Source organism: Equus przewalskii, chromosome 7 (assembly GCF_037783145.1).
Source record: "Equus przewalskii isolate Varuska chromosome 7, EquPr2, whole genome shotgun sequence".
Classification (NCBI taxonomy): domain Eukaryota; kingdom Metazoa; phylum Chordata; class Mammalia; order Perissodactyla; family Equidae; genus Equus; species Equus przewalskii.
In genome coordinates, this window is record NC_091837.1 from 816,396 (window position 1) to 842,275 (window position 25,880).

The following is a 25,880-nucleotide window of genomic DNA, read 5'->3' on the forward strand; positions in this document are numbered from 1 at the left end:
TGGTCCATATTTAAGGCGGGCAACAGGCAAGACGCAAACGCAGTTGCCCACTTCAACTCTGATTCCCGTTTACCCAGAAACCCGACTCTCGGTGGACATCTTTACTTTGGGAAGAGCAGCCCATTACCTCCCACTGGGAGCTCCAGGAAAAATTTATTTATTCCCATCGTAAATTAAATTTACTTATGCATCGAACGAGAGCATCAGTTTACGATTTCAATGGGCTCTCGGTCTAGTTTGAAGGCGGATGTGTAGCTTACTTCCGCCCGAGTCCTCGATGGCTACGGCAAAGGCCGGAAGGTCTACATGCATTCTGGGTAGTGTAGTCAGTAAGGAGAATGGGCCCAACTAAACTCGTCTAGAGGGGAGTACTATCAAAATGTAATTTAAAATAATTATAAACATTACTCTAGAGTGGGTCACACGATAGGAGACGGTATTTCAGTGCTTATTCCGTGGAAATTTTAGACTCTAGCGCCTTTGCCTCGCTTTTTCTCTTTTGCAGCCGACTCCTGCCCTCGGCGCCTCCCCCCGGGTCTCAGGCCCAGCACTTCCGGTGAGCCTCCTGGGCGTCGGAGCCGAGGAGGCGGCGGCGGAGGCTGTGGGGAGAGCGGTCGGTGGGCTCCCATCGGAGCTTTCCCTGGGCGAAGCGGCGTCTGCGAGGCAGAGGTGTCCATCATGGTGAGCGCGGCTGGGCAGGGGCGGGGAGCTGGGGCTGCGACCGGGAGCTGGGGCTGAGGGCTGAGGGCCGACGCTGGGCCCGGCGGGGCGAACGTGACGGCCACGGAGATGCCGAGTCACCTCGGCTGGAGCCCGGCCCGGGCGCCCCCGGCCGGAGCCGGACCCCTGACCACCAACGGCCTCGGCTCGTCTCCGCTTGTCCGGGGCATGGTTCGCATTTCCTCTCAGTTGGACTTGAACTCCTTGAGGGGAAAAAGGAGCCTTCTAGTTGCAAGTGCTAGACACGTGGCAGGTTTCCATAAACACCAAATTAATTGGAAGGTTGTTGGGGGCGAGGAGCAGAATCAGGGGTCCCAGGGAGAATGCGGGGGGCCACCCCGCTGGAAGGGAACGGCAGCTCCCCGAGCCCAGTGCCTCGGGTGTGCTGAGGCCTTCGGCTCTCTGAGCGGTTGGGTAAGGATAACAGTGGGAGTTCCTAGTCGCCGGCGCGTTTTCCATTGCGCAGCTTTTCTTTAACGCCTGCAGTTCCTCATTGCGACGCATCCCGTTTAGTCCCTACAGTGCCCTTGGAGGCACGGGTGGTTGTTATTTTAACCATGAGAAAACGGAGGTTTAAAGAGGTAGATAGTCTACTCGGGGTCAGAAAAGTGAGGAGTGGAAATCTGAAGCCAAGTCTGTCTGTCTGCAAAGCTGTCTCTTTAGCATTGTACAGCGTGGCCTCAGTGTGGCCTGTTTTTTTCAGTGAAAACAAGGAACGACTATTAGATTTTATCCCAAGCATGTCAGTATTGAATCATATTTCTCTTCTCAACTCTGTCCACTTAGCAGACATTGAATACCTGCTAGGTCTAGGCAATGTGCTAGGCGTTGGGTTCATAAAGGAAAGTAGGACTTGGGGTAGGGAGCAGGAGGGCAGGGCATAAGGTCAGGATCATGGGTAGATGGAAGGCAGATGGAAGGCAGATTGTTAGGGATGTTGAATACGTTGTGCACTGTTCCTCTGTGATGTTGTGAAGAGAAGTGGCTTAGACGGGGAGGTGGTGAGAGGGCTCCCCGGGGTGCCCACGCCTCTCTCTTCTTTCATCTGGAAATCCTGTTTCATTTGTTAGGCTTCTGGCCAAGCTTTGTTCAACAGAGCTGCTGTTGAAAAAGAGAGATAAAGGTTTGAAAACTACTGTGCTCGAGCTCCAGGGAGTGAAGAGCCATTTGAGATTTTAAGCAGGAGCATGCTATATTTGCTTTTTAGAAAGGGAGCTCATTCAGCTTACTAATTTTGGAATTGCTAGTAAACTACCTATCAGTAGATGGCTTGCCCTCTACTTAATTTATATTTGAAACCAAGTCAAGAAATATTTGTCTATTGTGAGAGTTTATTTTAACTTATGGTAAAAAACACGTAACAGAAAGTTACCATCTTAACCGTTTTTAAGTGTACAGTTCAGTAGTGTTAACCATTCCCGCTGTTGTGTAATGACTCTCCAGAACTTTTTCATCTTGCAAACCTGACACTCTAGCCATTTAACAACAGTTCACTACTTCCCCTCCCCCAGCCCCTGGCAACTGCATTCTACTTTCTGTTTCTCTGAATTTGATGACTCTAGGGATCTCATATAAGTGGAATCATACAGCATTTGTCTTTTTGTGACTAGCTTATTTCGCTTACCATAATGTCCTCAAGGTTCATCCTCTGTGTAGCATGTGACAGAATTTCCTTCGTTTTTAAGGCTGATTGATATTCCATTGTATGGATATACCACGGTTTGTTTATCTGTTCATCCATCGGTGGACACTTGGGTTGTTTCCACCTCTTTGCTATTGTAAATAGTGCTGCTGTGAATATGGGTGTACAGATATCTCTTCAGGACTCTGTTTTCAGTTTTTTTGGATATTGTGTAATTGTGTATTCTTTTTTTAAAACATCCTGGTAATTGCAATAATTTGAGAAGACCCTAGATTGCCATGGAATGTGTTGGCTAAGCCTCAGAGTAATCCACAGTTTAAGATCTGGGATCTTAGCTTTGTGATGGCACCATGTCTTGGCTTTACTTATGAATGGGAGGAAGTACTATGGCATAGCATGTGAGAGCACATTGGAGGGGCACCATCCCAGACCTTGGGCAGAGCAGGAAGTTTCCTGGAGCAAGGAAAGGATGGTCGTGGAAGCCAGGGGAAGGCAGGGGTGCAAACGCTGGGCACCTGCTCTTCCTGCTGCCTGGAATGCCATTCCCTGCTTTCTGCTGGCACCCTTTCCTGGCATTCAGGTCTTTGCAGAGTGCCTTCTTGACCAGCCGTTTAAAGCAGCATTCCCAGGAACTCTCTGTCTCTTACTCTCTTGTCCTCAGAGCATTCATCACTGCCAGACACGCAGGCGTTTTCTTTGCCTGTTTCTTATTTTGAATGTTGGCTCCACCAGGGCAGAGATTGTACCTGTTTTGTTGGTAAGCAGACATAACTAGAGTGATGTTTCCCTGGTGCTTAGATCAAGCCTGGCAGATAGTGGGCACTCAGCAAATAGATGTTTTTTAAATTAATGAGAAGAGAAAAAGTGTCCAGGCCGAGGAACTAGCCTTGCAGGGACGTGGCATGTGTAGGAGATTGTGGGGCCATCAGAAACCAGTCCTTGAGGTGTGTGCAAGGTCTGCCTGGATCCTGAGGTGTTTGCAGGCTGAAAGAGATTAAGGATGGCTGGCCGTGGCCAGTTTTATATTTTAGTAAGTTCATACCATCTGAAAACAGTGGAGACTAAATCGGTGGGACGAGACTGGGCATGGCAGAATGGGTGGAAACAGAGATTTGAGATTCACTGTGCTACCGGGAAGTGTTCAGGCAGACTGCTCTGATCCATCAGGATTTCGAGGCCATTTGCTCTTCGACAGCATTTAGCGCAGTATTAACTACCCTGACCTGTTTGGGCTTTTGACGAGAAGAAATGTACCTTTGTTCTGTTCTAACTCCAGCATTTCTTTCCTCCTCCTAGTTTTCTTTCAACATGTTTGACCACCCGATTCCCCGGGTCTTCCAGAACCGCTTCTCCACACAGTACCGCTGCTTCTCCGTGTCCATGCTCGCGGGGCCGAATGACAGGTCAGATGTGGAGAAAGGAGGGAAGAGTATGTGCTTGTTTTTATTTTGAATAGTAACCTTTCCTGCCCTCAGCCTGCAGTGCTTGTAGTCCTCACCAGTCCTTATTTTGCATGTGTAACCAAAGCTAGTTACAGTGAAAATGTTGCTTGCCCCAGACTTGCTGGTGGGGGGGGTGGGAGGGGAATCCTAATTATGATTAGATTTATGGCCCTGTGGCCAAGTGGTTGAGTTTGCACCTTCCACTTCAGTGGCCCAGGGTTCGTGGGTTCGGATCCTGGGTGCAAACCTACACACTGCTCATCAAGCCGTGCTGTGGTGGTGTCCCACATAGAAGAACTAGAATGACCTACAGCTAGGATATACAACTATGTACTGGGGCTTTGGGGAGGAAAAAAAAATTTATGGCTAGTAGCCATTAGGTTCCCCTAATGTAAATTCCAGCAAGTAAATTCTTTATGAAAGATCATTATAAAATTCTGGCTACTCTACAAGGATTGTTGAATATGTTTTTAGATATAACAGAAACTGCATTTTGGCTTTTATTCTCTCCTTTTAATTTTCATTTTCTTAATATTTCTTATATGTTCTTTCTACAGTAATTATGCCTCCTTCAGCCTTAGATCAACTCAGTAAGTATTTTCCATGTGACTTGAGAACTGGGGTGATGTAAATATGGATGCTAGGAACTCAGCACACCCTCCTCAGTATGTCCAGACACAGGCAACCTTTGTCATGTCTGGTCAGGGGTTGACCCTGGTGCATGCATGCTGGGCTGGGAGAGCTGGGGCCGCAGATGCCCAGTGAGGTGGTGGCCAGCTGTGCAGGCTAGGGGCCAGTGAGTACTCAGCTCCAGGACCCTCCTCTGCAGGGGGTACCACTCCCCTGACACACACATACATACACCCTATCTTGGGTCCCATCAGGAGTAAAGGAGGGTGTGAGCATCAGTGCTTTCTTTCCACAGTTCCGGGCCAGCTGATGCAATAGGCTGGGCTTACTAGGTTTTCTCCTGAAGGCCGGTGGTCAGCTCCCAAGAGAATGCTTCGAGGCAGGGGTCTCATCTCCTCCCCCAACATCTTTCCTCAGCTCTGGCCTGAATTTCTAACCCCCTCTTTCCTACTGCATGTGTAGCTTGTCTCTTCCGCCCCAAAAGCTGCTCCTCTCACTGGGGCCTGCCTCTTTCTAGGAGCAAGAAAAGTCCCCCAGTTGTGAGAGAGGCCATGCTTTCCCTCCCTTCCCCCAACCTCTCATCCCCTGAGAGCAACTTGAAGACCTCGTGGTCCCGGCCTGACTCCACCTGGACTCAGAAAACCTGATCACAGGCGCAGTCATTGCCTTTTGAGATTTAGTGATGTTTCTGGTGTGAATTCCTCCCATCCAAGACAGGAGACGTGGAGGCCTGCTGGCGGGTCCACTCCTGGTGTTGGGTGCACATGGCTGCAAGGTGGGGAAAGGGCACTGGTTCTGGTGTCGCTCCAGCTCAGGCTTTGCACCTTACCCGGCCTGACTCTAGAGTAGTCACTTGGCCCCCCTGAACCCCAGTGTCCTCATCTTTAAATGAGGATACACATAGCCTGTGTGGCTAGAGTACTTCCCCCTGGATGGTGCCCTCTGATGTGTGTATGAACAGCCCAAGCCCACGTGACACCAATCAGAAGGCAGGAGGTGGCCTTTGGCTAGCAGAGCTTAACTGATGCCAGCAGCAGCAGCAGCAGCAAAGCAGGCCTTTAATTCTGGCCTCAGTCAGAGGGTGGATAGAGCCATGGGGTTCACAGCCCTCAGGCAGGCCCTTGTCATCACAGAGGAGGGAATAAGACCCCCAGAGAGCCTGCTTTTCTGGTTGAGCTGACATAGGAGCTAAGCACCAGGTGTGACCCTTGGCATAGGTGTCTGAGAAGGGACTCAGGATTGGGACAGTGGGGCTTAGATCAGTGTTGTTCAGATCTTTTAAGTCATGGAAGAAACTTTGTCCAAATGAAATAGGGAGTCCTAATTTATTAAAAGGGTCGCTGCTCAGATTAGAGGAGATGAGGCCTCCAGGCGGAGGGCTCGGGAACCCCAAGACACGTTTCTAAATCACAAAATGCAGTTTGAAAACCACTGAGGAACACAAGGGTCTTTTCCAATGGCAGGAATCTTGGACCCTTAGCTGGAGCCTGATCCCAGTTCACCCTGACTGACTATGGTTCAGCTCCATGGCTCTAGAGCTGGGAGGCACCCTGTTGACAGAGGGCCTGGCCTCTGGGCCCTTGGCCACTGTACTGCCAACATCCAAGTCACCTTTGGTGATGGGGGGAACACTCCTGCCCACTGCTGCCTCCACAGTGAGGCACCACTTCCAGTGGCTCTTGCCTCTCAGTGACTTCCTGCCCAAGCTCATTAAGTCGATCTGCTTCACCAGAAGTTTTAGGGAGATCCCGAACAGAGTCTGCCATACCTCCTGCTGCTGAATGGCACTTCTGTTCCCGTGTTTGCCTAAACCAACAGGCTAAAGTGGGCCTCACGGGTTAAGGTGCAGACCTGGGCCAGCCATCTGGGTCGAATCCTGGTGTTGCCACTCCTGGGCTATGTGATCCTGGGCATGTTGCCGCACCTGCATGTCTGAGTTCCTTGTAGATAAAAGGGATAATGACAGTACATACATCACAGTTTTGCGAAGACTGAGCAAGGGCCTGGCGCATGACAAACACTGTCACTATGTCAGTCCATCCCGGACTCTTCCCCCTGGTCCCTGATTCTCCTGAGTTCTGCTTCAGTTCGCCAGCCCCTCCTTTCTGTGCCCCCTGCACTCCTGAGTCAGCATATCAGCTGTCCTGTTTGCCTGCCTCTGGCCATCCATGTGGCCTCACCTTAGGGACCACTAGAGTGAGGGGATGTACCATGTCATGACCTGCCGAGAGCCCACACTGCTGACCAGTTCCATCCTGTGTGGTGTCCTGCCCGATCTCCCTCCCCTCCCACCCATTCCCACACCCTGTCCCCATGCCCCCATCTCACCTAATTGCCAGTCATTCCCCAGTTGGCTGGGTTCCTCTTCCCTCCATGCGTTTGCTCAGGCTGCTTCCTCTGCCTGGAGTTCTCTGCCTGGCATGCTGCCTGTGACTCGTGACTTGCCTGGAGGAAGCCCTACAGGAGCCCTCCTGCTGCCCCTCCCTTCCCTCAACGCCACAGCATCGGAGTGTACTTGTTTTCTTTCTTGCCTTTCTAACTGGAAACTTTGGAAGGCAGGGATTTTGTCCAGAACATGGGTGGCACTCAAATTATTTGCAAATAAATGAGTGAACATGCCACTTTTTAAAATTGGGATTTCAGAAAATCACAAGTATGAGCTGGTGCTGTGTTTCTGACTCATTGACCATTCCCGAGCTACTCCAGGCCAAGTGCTATGCTCTTGCAGGGAGTGTGGGGTCTGGTGGGTGGGCAGACACCCAGGGACTAAGTGCCACATGGGTCTGGGAGCCTGCTCTGGGGGTTGAGGCTGCATGGAGCCGCAGTGGACCCCTGAGGAGGCTGTTTTCCAGGGGAGGGCTTTGAAGGAGCAGTTTCTCTCCCTGGCAGAAGCCGTGCCTCATAGCCTCTCTCTCCTTTTTAGGCCGACTCAACATTACCTACCCGATGCTGTTCAAGCTGACCAACAAGAACTCGGACCGCATGACGCACTGTGGCGTGCTGGAGTTCGTGGCCGACGAAGGCATCTGCTACCTCCCACATTGGGTGAGTGGGGCCGCCCCGTCTCTGGAGAGAGGGGCCTCGTAGGCAGGGACGCCCCAAGCATGTGCACAAGTCCTGCCTCTGAAACAGTGGCAGGGCTAGAGGGAGGGGATTCGGGGCAGTGCGCCACGTGCCGGGGCGACCTTTTCTTCCACAGTCGCTCAACTGGTAGGCTAGAAACCACAGCCAGCTGTTAAACTGTGATCTCCTAAGTCAGGCTTTTTTACAAATAATGAAGCAGGAGTATTTTTGAAATGGTCTAAGTGTAGAATTTTAGATTTTTATACATTTTCTCCTCATTTTTAGTAGTTTCTCTTCCAGTTCTGTCACGACATGTGTGTGTTTAGACACTTGCCTGTAACTGAGTTTTCCCAAAGCTGTGGAAATGAAGCCTCTCTTTTGCACTCAGGCTTTCTCTGGAGGCTGAGTCCTTCCTGAGTGTGAGGCCTGGCCACCTCTCCCCACAGGAGCCCTGACGCCCTCACACCTGTGTCTGGCCTCTCCAGTGCTATTTCTCAGTCTTGTCCTGTGGGGAGGTCTTACTTGTGCCTCCAAGCCCAGATCTGATTCATTTCCCTGCTCACTTGCCCTCCCCAGCACTTGCCACGCAGGGCCTCACTGTCATGTGTGGTCTGCATGTGCCCCTCACAGGCGTGAGGCCTGTCCTGCTCATCTGGGAGAGCGCTGTGATTGGCTGAAGTGTAGGGCAGTGACAACTTCCTGGGGCCACTCTGGATCTGCAGAGGCCCCTCTGTGGCCCGTCTGTAGAGGTGAAAGAGGAGCTGGTGATACTGGGATACACATGACCTCAAAGGTTCTCTCTCCAACACGCAGACTTGGAGTTTGGGTGGTCCTTTGTCCAGGCTCTCAGACCACTTTGGACCCCAAAATTCGCTGAATCCCTTTTGCCAGGAAACATCACATCCCCTGGGAAGCCTCTTTCGGTAGCATGGAGCTGCCTGCCCGCCTCTTCCTGGGCTGGTCTTGCAGCTCTTGGCAGGAGTAGGTGGTTGCCTGGAGTCTCCCAGCAGCTGCAGCAGAGCTAGTCTAAGGGCCTCCTGGCTCCCAGCAGGAGTACGAGCCAGTGCTTTCTGTTGGCTGATTGGCAGGCTCCATCCCACCCGGCGCCCTGGCTTCTTCAGGACTAGTGAGCCTGAAACAGGCGCTGGCCTTGGTTCCAGCACCTGGGCTCTCATTTGCTGACCTAGACCAAGATCCCTGCCCAGGGCCACTGCGAGTGCGTGGCTATGTACTGCCAGATGCCTGTCGTCCTGTGTGCACTCCGTGGTCCTCGCTGCCCTCCGGGGCTTAAGTATAACACGGCCTGGGCCGGGTCTGGAGCACGCCTCCTCGCTGCCCTTGGGCTCTTACCCCTTTCTCTCCCCAAGTCCTGTCTGAACCTGCTCTTCAACCATGGGCAGGTGACCTGAGCTGCTGCCTTTCCTCCTTGAGCTGCCTGTGGCTCTGTCCTTCCTTCTGCCGTTAGTTATCCTCCTTGCCGTCACTGACAGATTTCCCAACAAGTCCTTAACGGACTGTGAACTTGACCTGCAGCAGGCTGACTTCCACCCCTTAGAGTGCTTCCTATGAAAGCTTCACTCTCCAAGGTCACCAAACCTCTCAGTTGTCAAATTCATTGCCTCTCCATCCTACTCGGCCTCCCTGCGGCATTTGGTGGAGCATCCACTCCTCCATTTCTGTCATTCCCTGCCTGGTAAGCACCCTTCGATGCGAGTGAGCTGGGGCCTCTGCAGGCTTGTCCACGGGGCCCTGTTCACCCTTCAGCTTCGCTCATGGCTCTGCCTGCCCTGGCCTTGGCCTCCCTCACCCCTGCACCTTGTCCCTCAGCTGTTCAAGGCACATCCTAACCACCAGTTTTGAGCCCCTGTGGGTAGCGGCTCTGTGGGAACAGTGAAGCGTTCCTTTCACCTTCCTGGTCTGGCGTTCTTGAAAGGATGTGATGCCTGGGATTGGCTCCAGGGCAGCCCACTGTGGGATGGGGCCGGGGAGTAGGGCAATGATAGGTGAAGCGAAGTCAGCCGTAACCCAATTACTGTTGAAGCTGGGGGTGGGTTTGTAGAGGCCCACTCATGCAGTTCTCTCTACTTTTGTATGTTTGAAATTCCCTTTAAGAAGGTTTAAAATAAGAAAAGCAAAAAACATTCCAGGACATGCAGAGTTTCTCATTTCTGGCCCAACCTCCTTGCCTCGGACTCCTGAGTCTTGGCCTGGCTGCAGGGTCCCAGCTCCCGGCACACCAGATACTCCTGGGCCTTAGTTCACATTTTTCCGTCTCATTGCTCAGTGGGCATCTGCCTCGCAGGGTGGTTTAATCGACGTGGAGGGGTGTCTGTGTGGGTTTTATATAACCTCCTGTAGCAGACATCTCTGGGGCCTTGTTACCACCCTGCGGCCTCAGCTGTGGGACCCTTCCATGCGAGGTCAGTCCGCCTGGTACTGTCATCATCCTCCCTCAGGTGCAGCCCTGTTTGCCCCACGGCCTTATAAGTTGGGCATGAGACAGCTTGAAAGTTGGGGTGGTGAGCTTCCCTGGGGAAACACTGAGCCCTGAGGATGTCTGGAGCTGGTGGGCCATGCTGCACCCCCCCAACCCTTCCAGCAGAGATGCCACATGCCAGCTACCACAGCCTCGGTAGCACCCCTTATTGGCCTCCTTCTTTCCACATCTTTGTCTCATTTGCTTGCTTGCTTTTTCTTCCTTCCTGACATCAAACTACAATTCGATGACCTGTCCCCAAGTCCTTGTCTCAAGCTGCTCTTCTGGGGACCCAAGCAAGAGGCCATCTGAATGTCAGACTTTGGCCTGCCTGGTGTACGGATCAGTGGCGCTCATGCTGGCCACTTGGTTTCCAGGAGTCTCATGTAGCCTTCTTCTTTTAGATGATGCAGAATTTGCTCTTGGAAGAAGGGGGCCTGGTTCAGGTGGAGAGTGTCAACCTTCAAGTGGCCACATACTCCAAATTCCAGCCTCAGAGCCCTGACTTCCTGGACATCACCAACCCCAAAGCAGTGTATCCTTTTGAAATAAGAAGGGCTCTTCAGACGAGGGAGAGGGCTGCTGACAGTCGGTGAGCAGCGAGTGCTTGGTTGAGCACATGCTTACTTTGGGGACCACACTTTTGTTCGTGATTGAAGTTGTGATTTTGAGACTAAGGGCATTCAGCCAGCATGTCCGCCATGCCTCCTGGACCTGGGCCTGGACAAGCGTGCTGCATGCTGGGTGCTCTGAATACTCTGCGCACACTCCTGGAGGGCAAAGTAGAACCCTTTCTTCAGGTGGACTGTGACACCTGGCACAAAGCCCAGTGTGTTCTGGTGGAAGAGGGGCCAGCTGGTCTGCCTCTCAGCCCCAAACCCCTCGTGGGCCCCTGGTGCCCCAGCTCAGCCATGAATTCACTGCTCAAACTCACCTTTTACCCAGGTTTAGGGCTTTTCACTCAAAACCAGTAGGGATCATTCATTTAGTACATTTTCTGTCTCTCAGAAAGAGGAAAGCAAAGGTTTGAGGTTCTAGTGATTTTTTTTTTTTGTATGTTCTGTGAACTTAAGCCAGATGCATGTGTTTACAATTTAAGGGGTGACCAGTATGGGCGAGGGGCGTCCTTCGTGTGGACTTTGGTTGAGATCTCTAGCGTGGAGATCCCAGTTTGGCTTGTTGAGATCATGTGATAGAACGAGCACTCCACTCCCTATTTGTCTTTAAAAAAGCATGATTGAAAAAGACGGTTGAACAACACAGACAGGTAGACAGTTAAAAAAAAAGCTGCCTCTACCCTTCCCACCTGCTCACTTTTCCCAGGCCAGAGCCTGGGAGCAAGCTGCTGCTGGTCATGTCCTGGACGCAGGTGAGCTGTGTTAAGTCCTCTGACCCTGTCTGTGTATGGGCGTGTCCAGTCCCTTGTGGACACAGCAGTCGGTGGACACTTCCTGCAGGCAGGACTGTTCTGTGGCAAGGTCTGGCTGGAGCACTGCCTTTGAGGTGCTTTTCTGGCTGTGAGTGGCCAGGAGTAGGGCCTGGCTCTGTGACCAGAACCCCTTGCATTTGACTTTGGTCAAGTAAAGTTGCGATGCAGACTTTACCAGATTTCCCTCAGAGGCTGTTTCTGTCAGCATAGTTAACTTGTGAACGCGTGGAGAGAGGGCGTCACCTTCATCAGCTGAGAGGCAGCCGGGTGCTCCCTGATCTGGCTGACAGTCTGGGTAAAGGCAGTCTTAGTGGAGAGCAGAGGAGGTAGGGGGCATGCAGAGATGCGGTGCAGGAGCCAGCTCCGCCCTCAGGCCAAGTGGGCTGGGTCTGACAGCTCAGGGGTCACCGGGGGAAGTCAAGGACAGGGCAGCCCTGCAGTGTGGCGTTTCATGGGAGGGAGTGAAGATGGTGTGCCACACAAGATCCTTTGCACAAAGCTGTTATCATCCTGGAAGGCTGTTTGACCAAGAGAAGGGAACACAGACAGCCTGGCTGTTTCTCCCTCAGTCAGACTCTGAGATCTTCACGCAGTTGTGCCACGTCACAGTGGCAGATTCTGGAGCCACGTTTTATGTTCAACCTTTACATTGAAAACAGTTCAGTAAATTGATTGGGATGACATGGTTAAAAATATTTTGTGTGATTAAGCATTATTCCCTTATCTGGGCATTTGGGTTATTCAGTTTTTAAGAATTTATTATTATTTACTATTATAAAAAGGGCTTACAGGTTACTTTTTCCTTTTTAATTTTTATTTTGGAACATACTTCTGAAGTTGGGTTACTGCCCAAAAGACAGAAACAGCAAAAGTGTAAATGAAAACATCTTTGATGTAGAGGAACTTTTGATGGGACCTATCTGATTCATTCAATCTTTTTTTCTTTTGTGCTCCCATGGGATTTTTTTAAATCAACTCATTGATGGATAATTAACATACAATAAAATGCACACATTGGTGAGTTTGACAAACGTGTACACCAGTGTAACCAGACTTTTCCATCTCCCAAAACGTTCTCTGCCCGTCCTTGCCTGACCCCTGGCCCCAGCAACCTCTCAGCTGCTTCCTGCCCACAGAGAGCTGTCTTTCTTAGGGTTCCATGTGAAGGGCATCTTACCACTCTGGCTGATTCTTTCCCTCAGCAGAGTGAGACTCATCCATGTTATTGTGCATTAGAAGCCAATTCCTTATTGCTGATTGGTATCCTGCTGTATCAAACCTGTGGATTTTAATACCAGCCTGGTACACTTCTGTCCAGTACACTCAGTCTGTGACAGTGACCACCTACACCCCTCACAGAAAGTTGGTTCAGATTCAAGCTATCTATCTTGCCATGTTGCCTTGACAGCGTGTGTCTGCAGATTAGAAAACGCATTGAGAAACTTTGCCTGTCTGACCACCGGGGATGTGATTGCCATTAACTACAATGAGAAGGTGGGTGTCTCAGCCACGGGGCCAGTAGGGACTGGAGCCCAGCTTGGTGTAGGTTGCACCTAATCACAACCACTTGCAGTGCCATTCTGATGTCTGAATGGAGTTCTTTTTAAGGAAGGTATGCCTGGCTTTTATTAACTAATTGCTGCATACTGTTCCCTTTTCTAATCTTTATGGGTCCATATTTGGAGCCCTGTACTAATCATTCAACAACTCTGTGTCGAGAAATCATTGATTGCATTTAGAAGTGAATGAGCTTAACGTCGTTGTACTTACTCATTGTACCTCTGTGTACCATGGTGGCAAGACTGCCCATCTCCTCAGTTAGAAAGGTCTCCATTCTACCTGTAATCTGAGCTAAGCCCTTTGCTGGGCTGCGGGAACACAGAAGTGAGCTGGCCTGGGTCCCTGTCATGTGATTCCTTCCCTTGGAAGTAGACAGGCCCTCTTGGAGCTGGCCCTGCAGTGCACTCCAAGTGCCGTGGGACAGGTGGGAAGCAAGCCTGGGTGCACTGGGGACAGTGCTGCCTGAAGTCATCTTTCCTTGTGAGGGCGCACATCCCCTTCCCCTGTTGTCTTTGGTTTTGGTTTTCCCTTAGCAGCTCCTCTGCTCTTGACCCTTCTTGATACAAAGCTTTCGGGTCTGAACACCTCTTATTGTTGATCCCAGATTCTGTGGTGTCTGGATCTAGACAACTGAGCTGTAAAGTGAAATACCGTACAGTGTCCTCAATTTTCTCATTCATTTCATGCATAATAGACAGATGAGTTCCCACAAAATTCAAGATGCCATCCACTTCCCCGTTATCCATGGCAACATGTCTGAGGGAAGAAGTAACAGTTGGCAAACGTGCTGATAGCCCATCCCTCCTCAGGGATGGAGCACAACAATGTGGTTGCCACCCATCCACTGTGACCATGGATGATTGACCCTCATGGAGCTGCTGCCAGGGCAGACCCCCTGGTACTCAGGAGTGACCACAGCCCCAGCCTGGCTTTCCCAGAGGCCAGCTCTTGACTCCTTCACACACTCTCTTGTCCCCTCTGGGACTGGGGCACTCACAGCTGTGAACAGGAGCCTGAGGTCCAGCCAGTCCCCGCCTTCAGGATCAGGAAGCCAGTTGTTCCCTCAGTGTCATTACAGGGATCCAGTGTGTTCTCTGAAGTTTCCCTCTATCTGAGGTATCTGATACTGAGAACACTTTTTTTTCAGTTTTGGGGGTTTTGAATCACACTTTTTTTTAAGGTATGATTTTTGGTGAGGAAGATTGGCCCTGAGCTAACATCTGGTGCATCTTCCTCTTCTTGTTTTCTCCCCAAATCCCCAGTACATATTTGTATATCCTAGTTGTAAGTCATTCTAGTCTTCTACATGGGATGCCACCACAGCATGGCTTGATGAACAGCGTGTAGGTCTGTACCCAGGATCCGAAGCCAAGCGCACAAACTGAATCACTATACCACCAGGCCGGCCCCCATGAGTCACACTTTCTATGTGTTCATAAGCTAACAAATAATTTTGTGGGGCCGGCCCCATGACTGAGTGGTTAAGTTCACGCACTCTGCTTTGGCAGCCCAGGGTTTCGCTGGTTCAGATGCTGGGCATGGACATGGCACCGCTCATCAGGCCATGTTGAGGCGGCATCCCACATGCCAGAACTAGAAGGACCCACAACTAAAATGTACAAGTATGTACTGGGGGGATTCTGGGAGAAAAAGCAGGAAAAAGAAAAAAAGATTGGCAACAGTTGTTAGCTCAGGTGCCAATCTTAAAAAAAAAAGGAAAGAAAGAAAGAAAGAATCTTGTTGCCTTTAGCTTTGTGGGGGAACATTTTAGGTATTACCTACCTAAACTGAACACTTCAAGCTTTTATAATTACAGGAAGGCTTAATGTTATTGTTTTTAATATCAAGATAGTAACACTAAATATGACTCAAATTGATGATAAAGATAATGAAGGAGGGTGAGTTACACAGCATAGACATAGGATTGACATGTATTTTTGGATGTCCACTTTTGGAAGTACAGGAGATGAGATACTCCAAAGGGCCCTTCTGATAAAACTCAATTAAATCAGTATAAAACCCAGATTACTAATACATTGTTGGGCTCGCAAGAAATATAGAAGTTTTCAAGAATCTCTCAACAGGGTTGACCTGAGGGCAAATGGCCTTGTCAGTGCTGTGTTGGGAGGTCTGAATCGCAGATTTCCACATTAAAGTGGAACTCTTAAAGGGGCCAAAATAGCCCCGTGGGTGGATGTTGTCCTCATCCCAGGAGAGGGAACTCAAATTCTCTCTGGGAAAAGCACCCCCAGTTTAGTTAAGCCCTCGGGATTGCTATAGATTGAACAAGCAAACAGGAGCTCATAATAAAACCACCAGCCAGCCAAAGCAGAGACGACAAAAGCAGATTTAGACCCGCTAGGGAATCAGTGTTGGAATTTTCAGGAGCAAATATAAGATAATTAGGTATAAATTGTTCAAAGAAATTAAAAAGCAGAATCATGAAATTTAGCAAGCAACAAAAGACTCAAAAAAACCAGGAAGATTTGAAAAACAATCAAAGTGTTAAACAACAGCTTACAAAGAATTAATGAAATGAAAGTTAAATCTGGAGAAATGCCTTAGAATTCTGCACAGAGAAGCAAGGCAAGGGAGCATATGAGAGAGTGAGGTCCTGGAGATCCTGAGACACACAGGCATGCTCAGAAACATTCCAGCAGGAGAGAACGGAGGAGTGGAGTGGCAAGATGGTGAAGAGATAACAAGTGAGATTGCTTTAGAATTCACCATCAGCCCAGTTACAGAAAGTACAATGTATATCAAAGAGTATAAGTTGCAGATAGCAAATACCAGACTCGGAGGGGGGAGTGGAGGGAAAACACGCTACTTGCAAAGGAGCGCCTCAGAGCTGTTATGGCCCAAGCAGCGAGAAAGTAACTGTCAGCAAGCCTTTAGGGAATGAGGGCAAAATCAAAATATTTTCAGATAAACAAAATCTGAGAGAGTTTATTTACCAGTGGAGCTTCAAAAGTATTATCCTAGAAGGAAAGTCTAGGGTTCCAGAAGGAATGGTAAACAGATAAACTGGCAAATATGAAGCAAGTCATGGTAAACATTACCACATAAAGCAGTAATAATATTTAATGTATAAGGCTTAAAAGATGACCTCGAAAATACTAGAAAAGAGTAAGTCTAGAGAGTTGCTCAGAATTCAAGTGTTCTCTATTTACAATTCAATAAAGTTAATAAAAATAACTGAAAACTACATACATGAGGAATGTTGAAAAGTAGTTTAAAATTACTCTTTTAGATACAGCATGACAATACATAAAACTAAAAAATGTCACAAAAGTGTTTGTCCTTACTACATGCAACATACTATAGTATTTCTATCGTACTATCTTCCAGAATTTTTCTCTCCTAGTTCTGGTTGCAGCACACTTGGTTTAATGACCTGCTAATTACCGTGATCTGCAGTTTGAAAACACTACTGCAGAGAAACATGAATATGTCCTCCTAGAGACACGTAGATATCCGAATGTTCATAGCGCGTTGTTAGTGATTGCAAAACAGATGCAAACAGCCCAGATGTTGAGTGGAGAAATTGTGATACATCCACACAGTGACATACATATTCATTTCTACTTATCTTCTATTAAATAAAGAGGAAAGTTAAAAAAATAGATGAGTACGTTGAGCCTTCTCACTTTACTTTGGTGACCCTCCCCCTTGTGTTTAGGGGTCTTTTTATTGGTGAGACTTTCCGGATTGTTCATTATAAAAGCAAGACATACTCTAGGTAAAAAGAAAGGACCTTAAATGATGCAGGAAAAAGTAGATTCTGCCACTTTTCGTTCCTGTCCTTCTGGGCTTTTTTATGTACTTTTTTATATACATGAGATCAGACTAGACACACGCAACAGAACTGGTTTTTTAACTTCTTTTCCTGTTGGCTGCGTAGTATTCCACTGGTGACTATAATTTATGTATATATGAATAAATATCATTCATTTACTCTGTTGATAGGCAATTTGGGTATACACTATTATTAGCAATGTCAGAGTGAGCATTCTTAGAATTTTCTCGTTGGGTATTTAGCTAATTATTTACTTAGAATAAATTCCTAGAAATAAACTTTCTGGGTTAAAGGTTGTGAGTGTCTTTTGCAGTTTGTTGTGTAACTCCCTTATCTGATTTGAACCACTTACGGGGAACAGCCTCTGCTGAGTGATGGGCATCAAGGCAGCCCACCCCGACAGCCCCATTGTCTGAGCAAGAGATGTGGCTGGGGGAGGGTGTCCTGGAGGTGAATGATGTGTCTGTAGGAGCCAGGTAGGGAGCTGCAGTAATGTGAACAGTGACAGCCCCCAGTGCTGCCACAAAATCATCTGACTGATTTCTGTGTTCTTCTCACAGATCTATGAACTTCGGGTAATGGAGACTAAGCCTGACAAGGCCGTGTCCATCATCGAGTGTGACATGAATGTGAGTGGCTTTGCTGCTTACAGTGTGCTTGGGCCGGAGCAAGATGGGTAGTTCGTGGCCCCTGTAGGCCACTGCCCCAGGAGAGTCTCACTCAGCCCCTGGGACTATTTGGCTGAAAGAGGAGGAAGATGCTGCTAGAACATTGTGAGGGGGCTGCTGACCTTGTGATTCATCTCAGGGCCAGTGGAGGTGGCAGATCAGCCGCCAGTTCTGAGATGGCTAAATCCACCAGCATCTCAGACCTGCTGAGGAGTGAATGTTCTTAGAAGCTAAGGAACACTTCTCAGCTTCTGGGTAGGAAAGAACTATTGGTACACACATGAGCATGGTGGATCTCCAGGGAATCGTGCTGAGCAGAAAGGGCCAGTCCCAAAAGGTTACACACTGTCTGCTTCCGTTTATATAATATTCTTGAAATGATAAAACTTTAGAAATGGACAACAACTAGTGGTTGCTAGGAGTGAGGGATGGTGGAGAGGGCCAGGAGGGAGGTAGGTGTCATTATAAAAGGACAACACAGGGGGCCCCTATGATGGAGGAGCTGTTCAGTATCTGGACTGTGGGAGTGGATACGCCAACCTAACTGGTGATAAAATTGGGAGAACTTAACACAGACACACAGAAGTAAGTATGTGTAAAACTGGGGAAATCTGGGTAAGGGCTGGATTGTGTGGATGTCGATATTCTGCAGGTGACATGCTGTACTGTAATTTCGTAAAATATGGCCATTGGGGAAGTGGGCAAAGTGTATGAGGCATCTTTCTGTATCATGTCTTACACTGCATGTGAACCTACAGTTGTCTCAGTTAAAAGCAGAAAGCTAAGGGAGCCTAAATGTGGCCATGTCTCAAATTTTACTTTCATCTTGGGAATACAGGTGGACTTTGATGCTCCCCTGGGCTACAAAGAGCCTGAAAGACAAGTCCAGCACGAGGAGTCAACCGTAAGTCATTTCCCCAGCGTCTCTCCCCAGTCATGGCATGCTTTGCCCTCTGGAACAGTGCATCCTGGGAGTGTCTCACAGCTGGCCCATGTTTGGCCTCTGCTGGTGCCAACACAGCCACGTTCCCTGCTTCTTGTCCAGCCCTGCTCCCAGGGGACACCCAGCTGTTGGGGTGCAGGGACAGCAGTAGCAATGAGAGGCCCCAGGGAAAAGCTGGGGTGTCCCTGCTGAGAAGCTCATCTGTTTTTCTGTCCCCCTGTCAGGAAGGTGAAGCTGACCATAGCGGCTATGCTGGAGAGCTGGGCTTCCGTGTGAGTACCAGGCCACACATTTAACTTTCTGTGCTCCCGCCATGCCATCTGCTCCTTCCAGCATTCTCTGTAACACTCCGGGGACCTCGGCAGGGATTGGTCCTCTGGTGTTCGTGCACATGTGTATCTGGCTCTGTCTCAGTTGCCAAACCCTTGAACATCCACTTTCTCCTGCAATCCTCCCAACAACTCTGTAAGGCAGCCCCAACTTTTTCTTCTTCTTTTAAAAAATTTCTAGTCCACCAAAAAGTTAAATAGTATGAGAGACACAACATATACTTTTTGCTTGGATTCACCACATGTGACCACATTTGCTTTATCTCTCTCTAAGAGCACGTTCTCTTTTTATTTGTACTGTTTGAAAGTAAGCTGTGACATGACCCTCCCGCCCCTGGGGGGCGACTGTCTTTGGGCCCGGAGGCTCCCGTCAGCTCACAGCAGTCTCCTGAGGGGTTGGGCAGAGAGCTGTCGGCTGCCCGCGCTTGGCAGCTGCGATTGAGAGCTTCAGTCCTGAGGAGATCTGGGTGGTGTCCCCGCGCACATCCCTGCAGCAGTCTGAGCAAAGGGCAACTTTGTGTTTGCTCTTATTCTTGGGGCTCAGTGCACGCACCCTCTCCTGCTTGTCTCCCTAGGCCTTCTCTGGCTCCGGGAATAGACTGGATGGGAAGAAGAAAGGTGTGGAGCCCAGCCCTTCCCCAATCAAACCTGGAGACATTAAAAGGTGGGTCTATCTTTGCTCTGCTCCTGCCCGATGCTTTGTCATCATGCAAGGAGGGTCTACACCAGACCCCTGGGATGGGACAGCCTCACTCCAGCTCTGGAGACAAAGCCTGGATCAGGGAGTCTGGCAGGTGGATGAATGTCCCCCATCTGCTCTCCTTGGTGGGCTGGAGCACGTCGTGGGTCTCTGTTTCCCAGGGGAAGTATATTGATGCCTTTCCCTGTCATCCACCAAGCCTCTCCTCAGGTAATGTTGGCCGTGCAGCCTCCCTCTGTGCCTTTAGTTCAGCCTCCACTACCCGCAAGCGGCACCTGATCAGATCTCTCACTTATTTAAAACCTTTCTGATCCTGGTTAGTAATCTGCCTATTTTCCTGTTTTGTGACTTCAAATAATTGATCAGGTCACATTATCTCAACTTCCTTCAAAGAGGCAGGAGCTGCCTCACTTAGATATGTTTCTGTTGTTTGGTCCAGGGACGCTCAGAGCAGATTCCCTGCTCTGGTGGCCGTCACGGTGGTGGCAAAATGAGATATATCACCTGTCTGCTGCGTGTGTTAGAGCAGAAGGAGAATGTGGGAAATGGGGTTTTTACCTAGACTCTTCAGGAGTGAAATGAGTTTAGTGTGAGTGGAGCTCTTCCAGGGTGATCCATGAGGCTGGAGGACGGAGACGGTGAGGGCCTCCCAAGCCTCCAGGTGACCCCTCACCACAGACAAGGCCTCAAGTCTGCTGACCCCAGCCCTATCCCTCCTGCAGGGGTGCTGGGGCGCACCAGAAGGCTGGCCCAAGGCCAGGGCAAGGTACAGCCACATACCGCAGAATGACAGTCACCAAGAGGACACTTGTCTCTTCTGCTTTGCTTCCTCTTGATTGTTAAAGATGAATTTTAGTCCCTTTTTCCTGGAACTAACATTTCTCTTCCTCTCTTTACAGAGGAATTCCCAATTATGAATTTAAACTTGGTAAGATCACTTTCATCAGAAATTCACGTCCACTGGTCAAAAAGGTTGAGGAAGTGAGTATATTTCGTGGGTAATGAGAAGTATTATTTGCTAGTGATGACTAGGGGAGTTCTTTCCATTCTGAATATGGGTGTTTCTGGCGTCACCTGGCAACAGTGATCAGCAAGATACTAGCTCACAGAGCCCTTGCCAGGTGCCAGACCCCATGCTGAGTGCTTTATACTTAACTCTTTAATCCCTGGGACAGTGCCGTGAGGCCGCTGCTGTGGTTGCATTGTTACAGATGTGAACATAAAGGTGCGTGAAGGTTGGGGCACCCAGGGCCGGGGGCAGAGCTCCTGACCACAGCATGGTCACCTCCGTGCTACCACACTCCAGAAAAGGCCTCTACTGAGACCTGAGGAGAGCAGCCTCCCTGAGCCTGGGAGTTCTCCTGTGACTGGAAGGGAAGGCTGCAGCTGGGGGCCGGAGGTGTTGGCAAAGGGGAGGTTCCACCTAGTGGGCACTTCTTCCAGGTGCTGGAAACTTGCTCAGAAACTCAGCACCCCCTACTGCAGATGGCCCACCTCACTCAGTAGCTGTGGCTGTGTATGCTGTGTATTTCTAGAACACTAGCACTTTAGACCCAACACTTTCCTGGTTCCTTTTCTCAAAAGCTTGATCTCTTGCGGATTTAGGGGGAGGGCAGAGGGCAGGCGTGCTGTGAACCCGTTCAGGATGGGCTGCTAGATGGGACCAGTCACTGGCCAGTTCCTGGCTGTGGCGCTGTCACCAGCCCCTCTTGACCACTGAACCCTCTCTACCTTTGGGCTGGTTGGGGACAGAGACCATTGTGCTGCACACCCCAGCCCCCATCACAGCCCCTCCTGGCCTTAATGTTCCTCAGGTTGACACAGTGTTGGGAGCTTTCCAGGCTCAGAGGAGTAAATGTGGTACCTGATCACACTTTACCCTCCGAGTCCTCCTTGAGGCCCCATCCAGGCCTTTGCCATCTGCAGGCTGGGGCTCACTGAGTTGGGCCTAAAGGCCTCAGTAGGAGTCATCCTCAAAGCTGACTTGTGACCCGACTGTGGGAGATGTATGAAAGGGAGGGGGAGGCTGGCAGGCACAACTGGAGCTGTTTTATCGATAAATAAATATTTAAGAAGAAATGTATGAAGATGAGATTAAAGGCACATACTTAGCTCTACTCCATCCTGAAACCACACTAAAGCTACGGTACAAGGTAATGAAGAAGATGATAAAGACAATGAGGAGAAGAGGCAACTGCAGCAGAACTTTGGAGGCCCCAGAGCAGAAGGACAAGTGGTCGCTGACTTAATAGACCGCGGAAAGCTGCATCCTGAGCGGGCCGTGGGGAAAGCCGAGAGGCAGCTTGGTTAAGTGGTTGAGCTCTCAAAGGGCTCCTCTGGAAATGGGGGCTGAAGACAGAGTGTGTGTCACAAAGCAGTGAGAACCGCAGCCCCCCCTCCCCTCACCCCACTCCAGGGGAAGGCTGGAGGCTCGTCTTCTGGAAAAGGCATCACAAAAGGTTCCTAGGCTGGGGCCACTGGCACAGTGGATAGCAGCATCGAAGTAAGAGAGGGAAGGAGTGATAATTTGCATCCTGAATGTTGCCACCCTTGGTGTCTTTCCCTGCTTGGCTCCCAGGCGCTGGCAGCCAGGCTGGCTTGTTGCAGCTGGAGGAGCTTTCTCTGGACAGTCTGGCGAGCCCCAGGGAAGGTTCCAGCCGGCTCACCCCAGGGTGAAGACCGCAGTCAGAAAGTTTCCACTGCCAATGTCCAAATCCTGAGAGTTCTGAAAAGAGATTAGAGAAACCAAAGGGACAGAAACCATCAGGGAAATAATTGCTCTGAACTGAAGGGCACGAGTTTGCAGATTGGAAGGGCCCACTGAGTGTCCAGCACAGTGAAAGAAACATCTGTAAGCCACTGAGAGAAGCCTCAGAGAAACCAAAACGCTGACACCTTGATCTTGGAGTTCTAGCCTCCAGAATTGGGAGGAGGAAAGTCTGTTGTTAAAGCTGCGGCAGTCTGGGACTTACTTGTTAGGGTGGCCCGAGCGAACTAACACCAACTGAGCTATCAATGAAACGGGCGAGAGTAGAGAAAAGGTATTTTCAGTCACATAAGAGCTCACCAAAAGATACTCCCCATGCACCCTTTCTCAGGAAGCTCCTGGAGGATGTACCTTATTCCATCGCTACTGAAATGATGGAATAAGGTAGAAGTAAGAAAGCCTTGGATCCAGGAAACAAGGGGTTCCCACAGCAATGTGCAGCCCTGGGAGGCTGGCCAGTCCAGGCAGGGCAGCCTGAAGGCCCCAGAAGAGTGCCTTCCTCAAGCAGATGAGATCAGCACACCTGGTGTGATTGAAGGTATGCGGAAGAGAAGCCAGACACAAAATGAAGGCTCTGCAGGAAAGGAAGACTGACTGGCTCAGCTGTGACTCACATTTACATGGTTGCCATCCTGTAAACCCTGTGCAGGCCCTGCTGGGGGTACACCAGCTATATTAGGTGGGGGGCTGGGTGCAGGGATGTGTGTTGGGGAGCTCAGAATCTTCCTTTCCATAGACAACACCTCCAACTGACTAGCAATACAAGCACATGAAAAGATACCTACTATTTTTGAGGGTTCAGAAAAAACAAGCCCGCTTTCTGCTGGTGGGAGAATAGCTTGGTGGAATATTTCTGAGGGCTGATTAGTCATTATATATTAAAAGCCTTAAAAATATGTGCATCCTTTTACCAAGGAATTCAAATAGGAAAAATCAGAGCCGTGTACAAAGACATTAAGCTGCCAACACACCCATTTAAATTACTGCTAACCTGGAAGAAACGCCCAGTGGGGGAAGAACTGTTTCTCCCATGCGATGGAATTCTCTGTAGCCTTTAGAGTGTACCAGATAAATTCATGGACCTGAGACTCGGGAATTAAGTACTAAAATAGTTTATAGAAGCATATATAGAAAAGTGACCGGAAATGTATTTTTTGGGTGGTGATTTTTCTTTCTGGGGTATATTTTATATTTTTTACTTTGAAAATGTGATGGTTCTGTCAAAGGCTATACATTCAATCTGAGAATAAAGGCTGTGGAGGACACTAGTTGTGATTATGTGGTTTTGTTGTGAATTCAATAGATTATGATTTGTATTTATATTTCAAAGACATTCTGAATAATGTAGAAGTCAGGAAAATGGGTGGATGGTCATGAGCCAACAGAATAAATCATTTTTTATAAACTTCCAAGGAGTTTCTGAAACAGTATTTTATCTTCACACCTAGGATGAAGCTGGAGGCAGATTCGTCGCTTTCTCTGGAGAAGGACAGTCGTTGCGTAAAAAGGGAAGAAAGCCCTAAGTTGGGACTCTTGGCTGATTGGAAAATAAAATGATAAATTGCAACATAATGGCTTTTAGTTACTGGCTCTGACGGGGCTGAGACTATCGCAGAGGATGCTCTCTCACTTTAGGTTGGTTTAGAGTTCCTGAGAATTAGCGAGTTTGACCTGGATGTGGAACGGCAGGACTTCTCGGTTGTGTGCTTGATTTGGAGGAAGAAAAAGCTGTCTTTGAGGTTCCTTCTTCGCCATTTCTTTCAGCCCTGGGTGCGCTCCTACTGCCTCAGCGGAAGCAGAGTTCCCTAATTCCTGATAAAAACCAGTAGAGGGGATTGAATTGCTGTAACTTGTGGTGTTCTCTTTCTTTTTTTATTTATCCTTTTTCCTTTCTTTTTCCAGGTCTATAACTTGGATGTTGCCTTTGGCCTAGAAAAAAGTGATTTAAATAGATACTTGTCTATAAAGAGTGGTTAGCCCATTACCCTGGCTGCAATTTAAGTATCTGAGGAAAGGTGTTTCTATTTTTATTTTACATATTGATTTTTTTCAAAAGAACCATTCATCAGGAGGAAATCCTGAAGCATTTCCACTTTTATTTTGATTTCGTTTGGAAATAACTGGCTCCTTAATCTGTTCTATGGTAAAATAACTTTGTGGTGAAGCACAAATGTAAATATTAGAATAAATAAAAGCTAAAGATACGTTCCTCTTTCTCCTTCCCTACCCCGTGCTCCGAGTTTTAATGTATTTAATTATCTTTAATATATTAAATTATCCAAGTTTTGGCTGGCCTGTCTTTACTTTTTATTAGTATTAATTTGGTCTCAGATCTTTTTATAATGTGAGATCTTTTGACTTGTTAATTCAGTTATTTTAATCTTTTGTTCCTTGAAAATAATTCTAAATCAAGAATTTCAAATAAAAACAGGCAATGACTAAGACCTGGATTGCCTCTAAATGTTTGACTAGGTATGTGGAGTGATAGTTGGGCCACTGAACAGGAATTGGAGGAAGGCCTGCTTGCATGTGCCCCTCATTCCATCCTGCATTAGAAAGGAGCCCCTCTGGGGGGCTTCTCCTGGAGAACAAGGCTATCTGACCTTGGGGGTGGGGATGGTCAGGCCCAGCAGGGTCTCTCCTTGTACCAGGTCTCCTGCCTGCAGGCAGAGGGGTCCATTTCTGGATAGGGCTCCTCTCAACACTCAGAAGATGAAAGGATTCCCCTTCATGGGACCCTAGAGTCCACTCATGTGTCCTCAGAGAATGAGCATCAAAGATCTTCATGATGACCAGGGCTGGGCCTTGTGGCCCAAGCCAACATCACTGGCAATGGATGTGATTTCGGAAGGCATGAAGCACTCCTGTGACCTACCTGACCCTCCACTTAAGGGGTCTTGGTTTCACTAGCAGAGGTAGAAGTCCTCCTTGGTGGGTAGGCTGCCTTATTTGCAGGATCACATTGGCTAAGACACTGCCATCTTATGCATAATGAAGAATGTTGGAATAAGATGTTGGCCCTGGGTTTTTGTCTTCCCTAAGCAACACCTACTGTGTATGCAATGAAAGCACCCCTGGTCCTTTGCTGGAGGCACACTCCCCTGCCTGGGTCAGGGGTGGACCCTGTTGGTGGGTCTTCTGGTGACACAGCGGGGTCACCTGGAGCAAAATCTCTGGACGTTACTGCTGTACCCTGGATGCAGCCTTCCTCTCAGTGTCTTCTCCAAGCTTGGTCTGTGAGCCAGCTTGGCAGGATCCCCGTAAAATTGCAGCTTTCTGGCCCACACTCCAGGGAGTCTGACCTAGTCTTACTCCTAGAGTGGCCCCAGCAACCGCCTTGTAAGGGCCTTCTCAGCAGATGATTACGTTCGCAGAAGTTGGAAAACCAACGCATTGGTATTGCAGGGCGTTTCTGCAGGCCCCCCAGACTCTTCTTGACTTTGCTTGTATTGCCTCTTGAGCATCTCTCCTTTATAAACGTTCCATGTCCTTCTTCCCAGCTCTCAGAGTAAAGCTTTCACTCCTAATCAGACATACAAGCCGCCCCTGGGCTTGCAAGGCCCTCTACCCCGTGCCACACACAGCCTCCATGCCTTTGACCGGCTTGCTGCTGTGGTCGCACGATCTTGCCTCCACTTCCAGCCTCGGTTCCCACGCGAGGTCATCCCGCGCCGTGGACCCCACCCCCAACACACACGTCACACCAGCCAACCCC

The 25,880-nt window shown here is 49.1% G+C and overlaps 1 protein-coding gene across 4 annotated transcripts; it reads left to right on the top strand.

The window, feature by feature from the left end:
• The first annotated feature begins 67 nt into the window (after positions 1–67).
• Positions 68–24,609, top strand: UFD1 (ubiquitin recognition factor in ER associated degradation 1). 4 transcript variants are annotated; one of them, XM_070628118.1, is made up of 13 exons: positions 68–381; positions 506–681; positions 3,659–3,791; positions 4,362–4,394; positions 7,358–7,479; positions 10,378–10,508; positions 12,824–12,896; positions 17,319–17,387; positions 18,265–18,330; positions 18,594–18,641; positions 19,274–19,362; positions 20,298–20,379; positions 23,614–24,609. In XM_070628118.1, the coding sequence occupies exons 2-13, from the start codon at positions 679–681 to the stop codon at positions 23,686–23,688; spliced, it is 924 nt and encodes a 307-aa protein (XP_070484219.1). In that variant the 5' UTR covers positions 68–381; positions 506–678; the 3' UTR covers positions 23,689–24,609. The 4 variants fall into 4 exon arrangements, with proteins under 4 accessions (XP_070484219.1, XP_070484221.1, XP_070484220.1 ...); XM_070628120.1 differs by having other exon boundaries at positions 114–381; positions 3,659–3,765; XM_070628119.1 differs by having other exon boundaries at positions 225–681; positions 3,659–3,765.
• Positions 24,610–25,880: the final 1,271 nt, after the last annotated feature.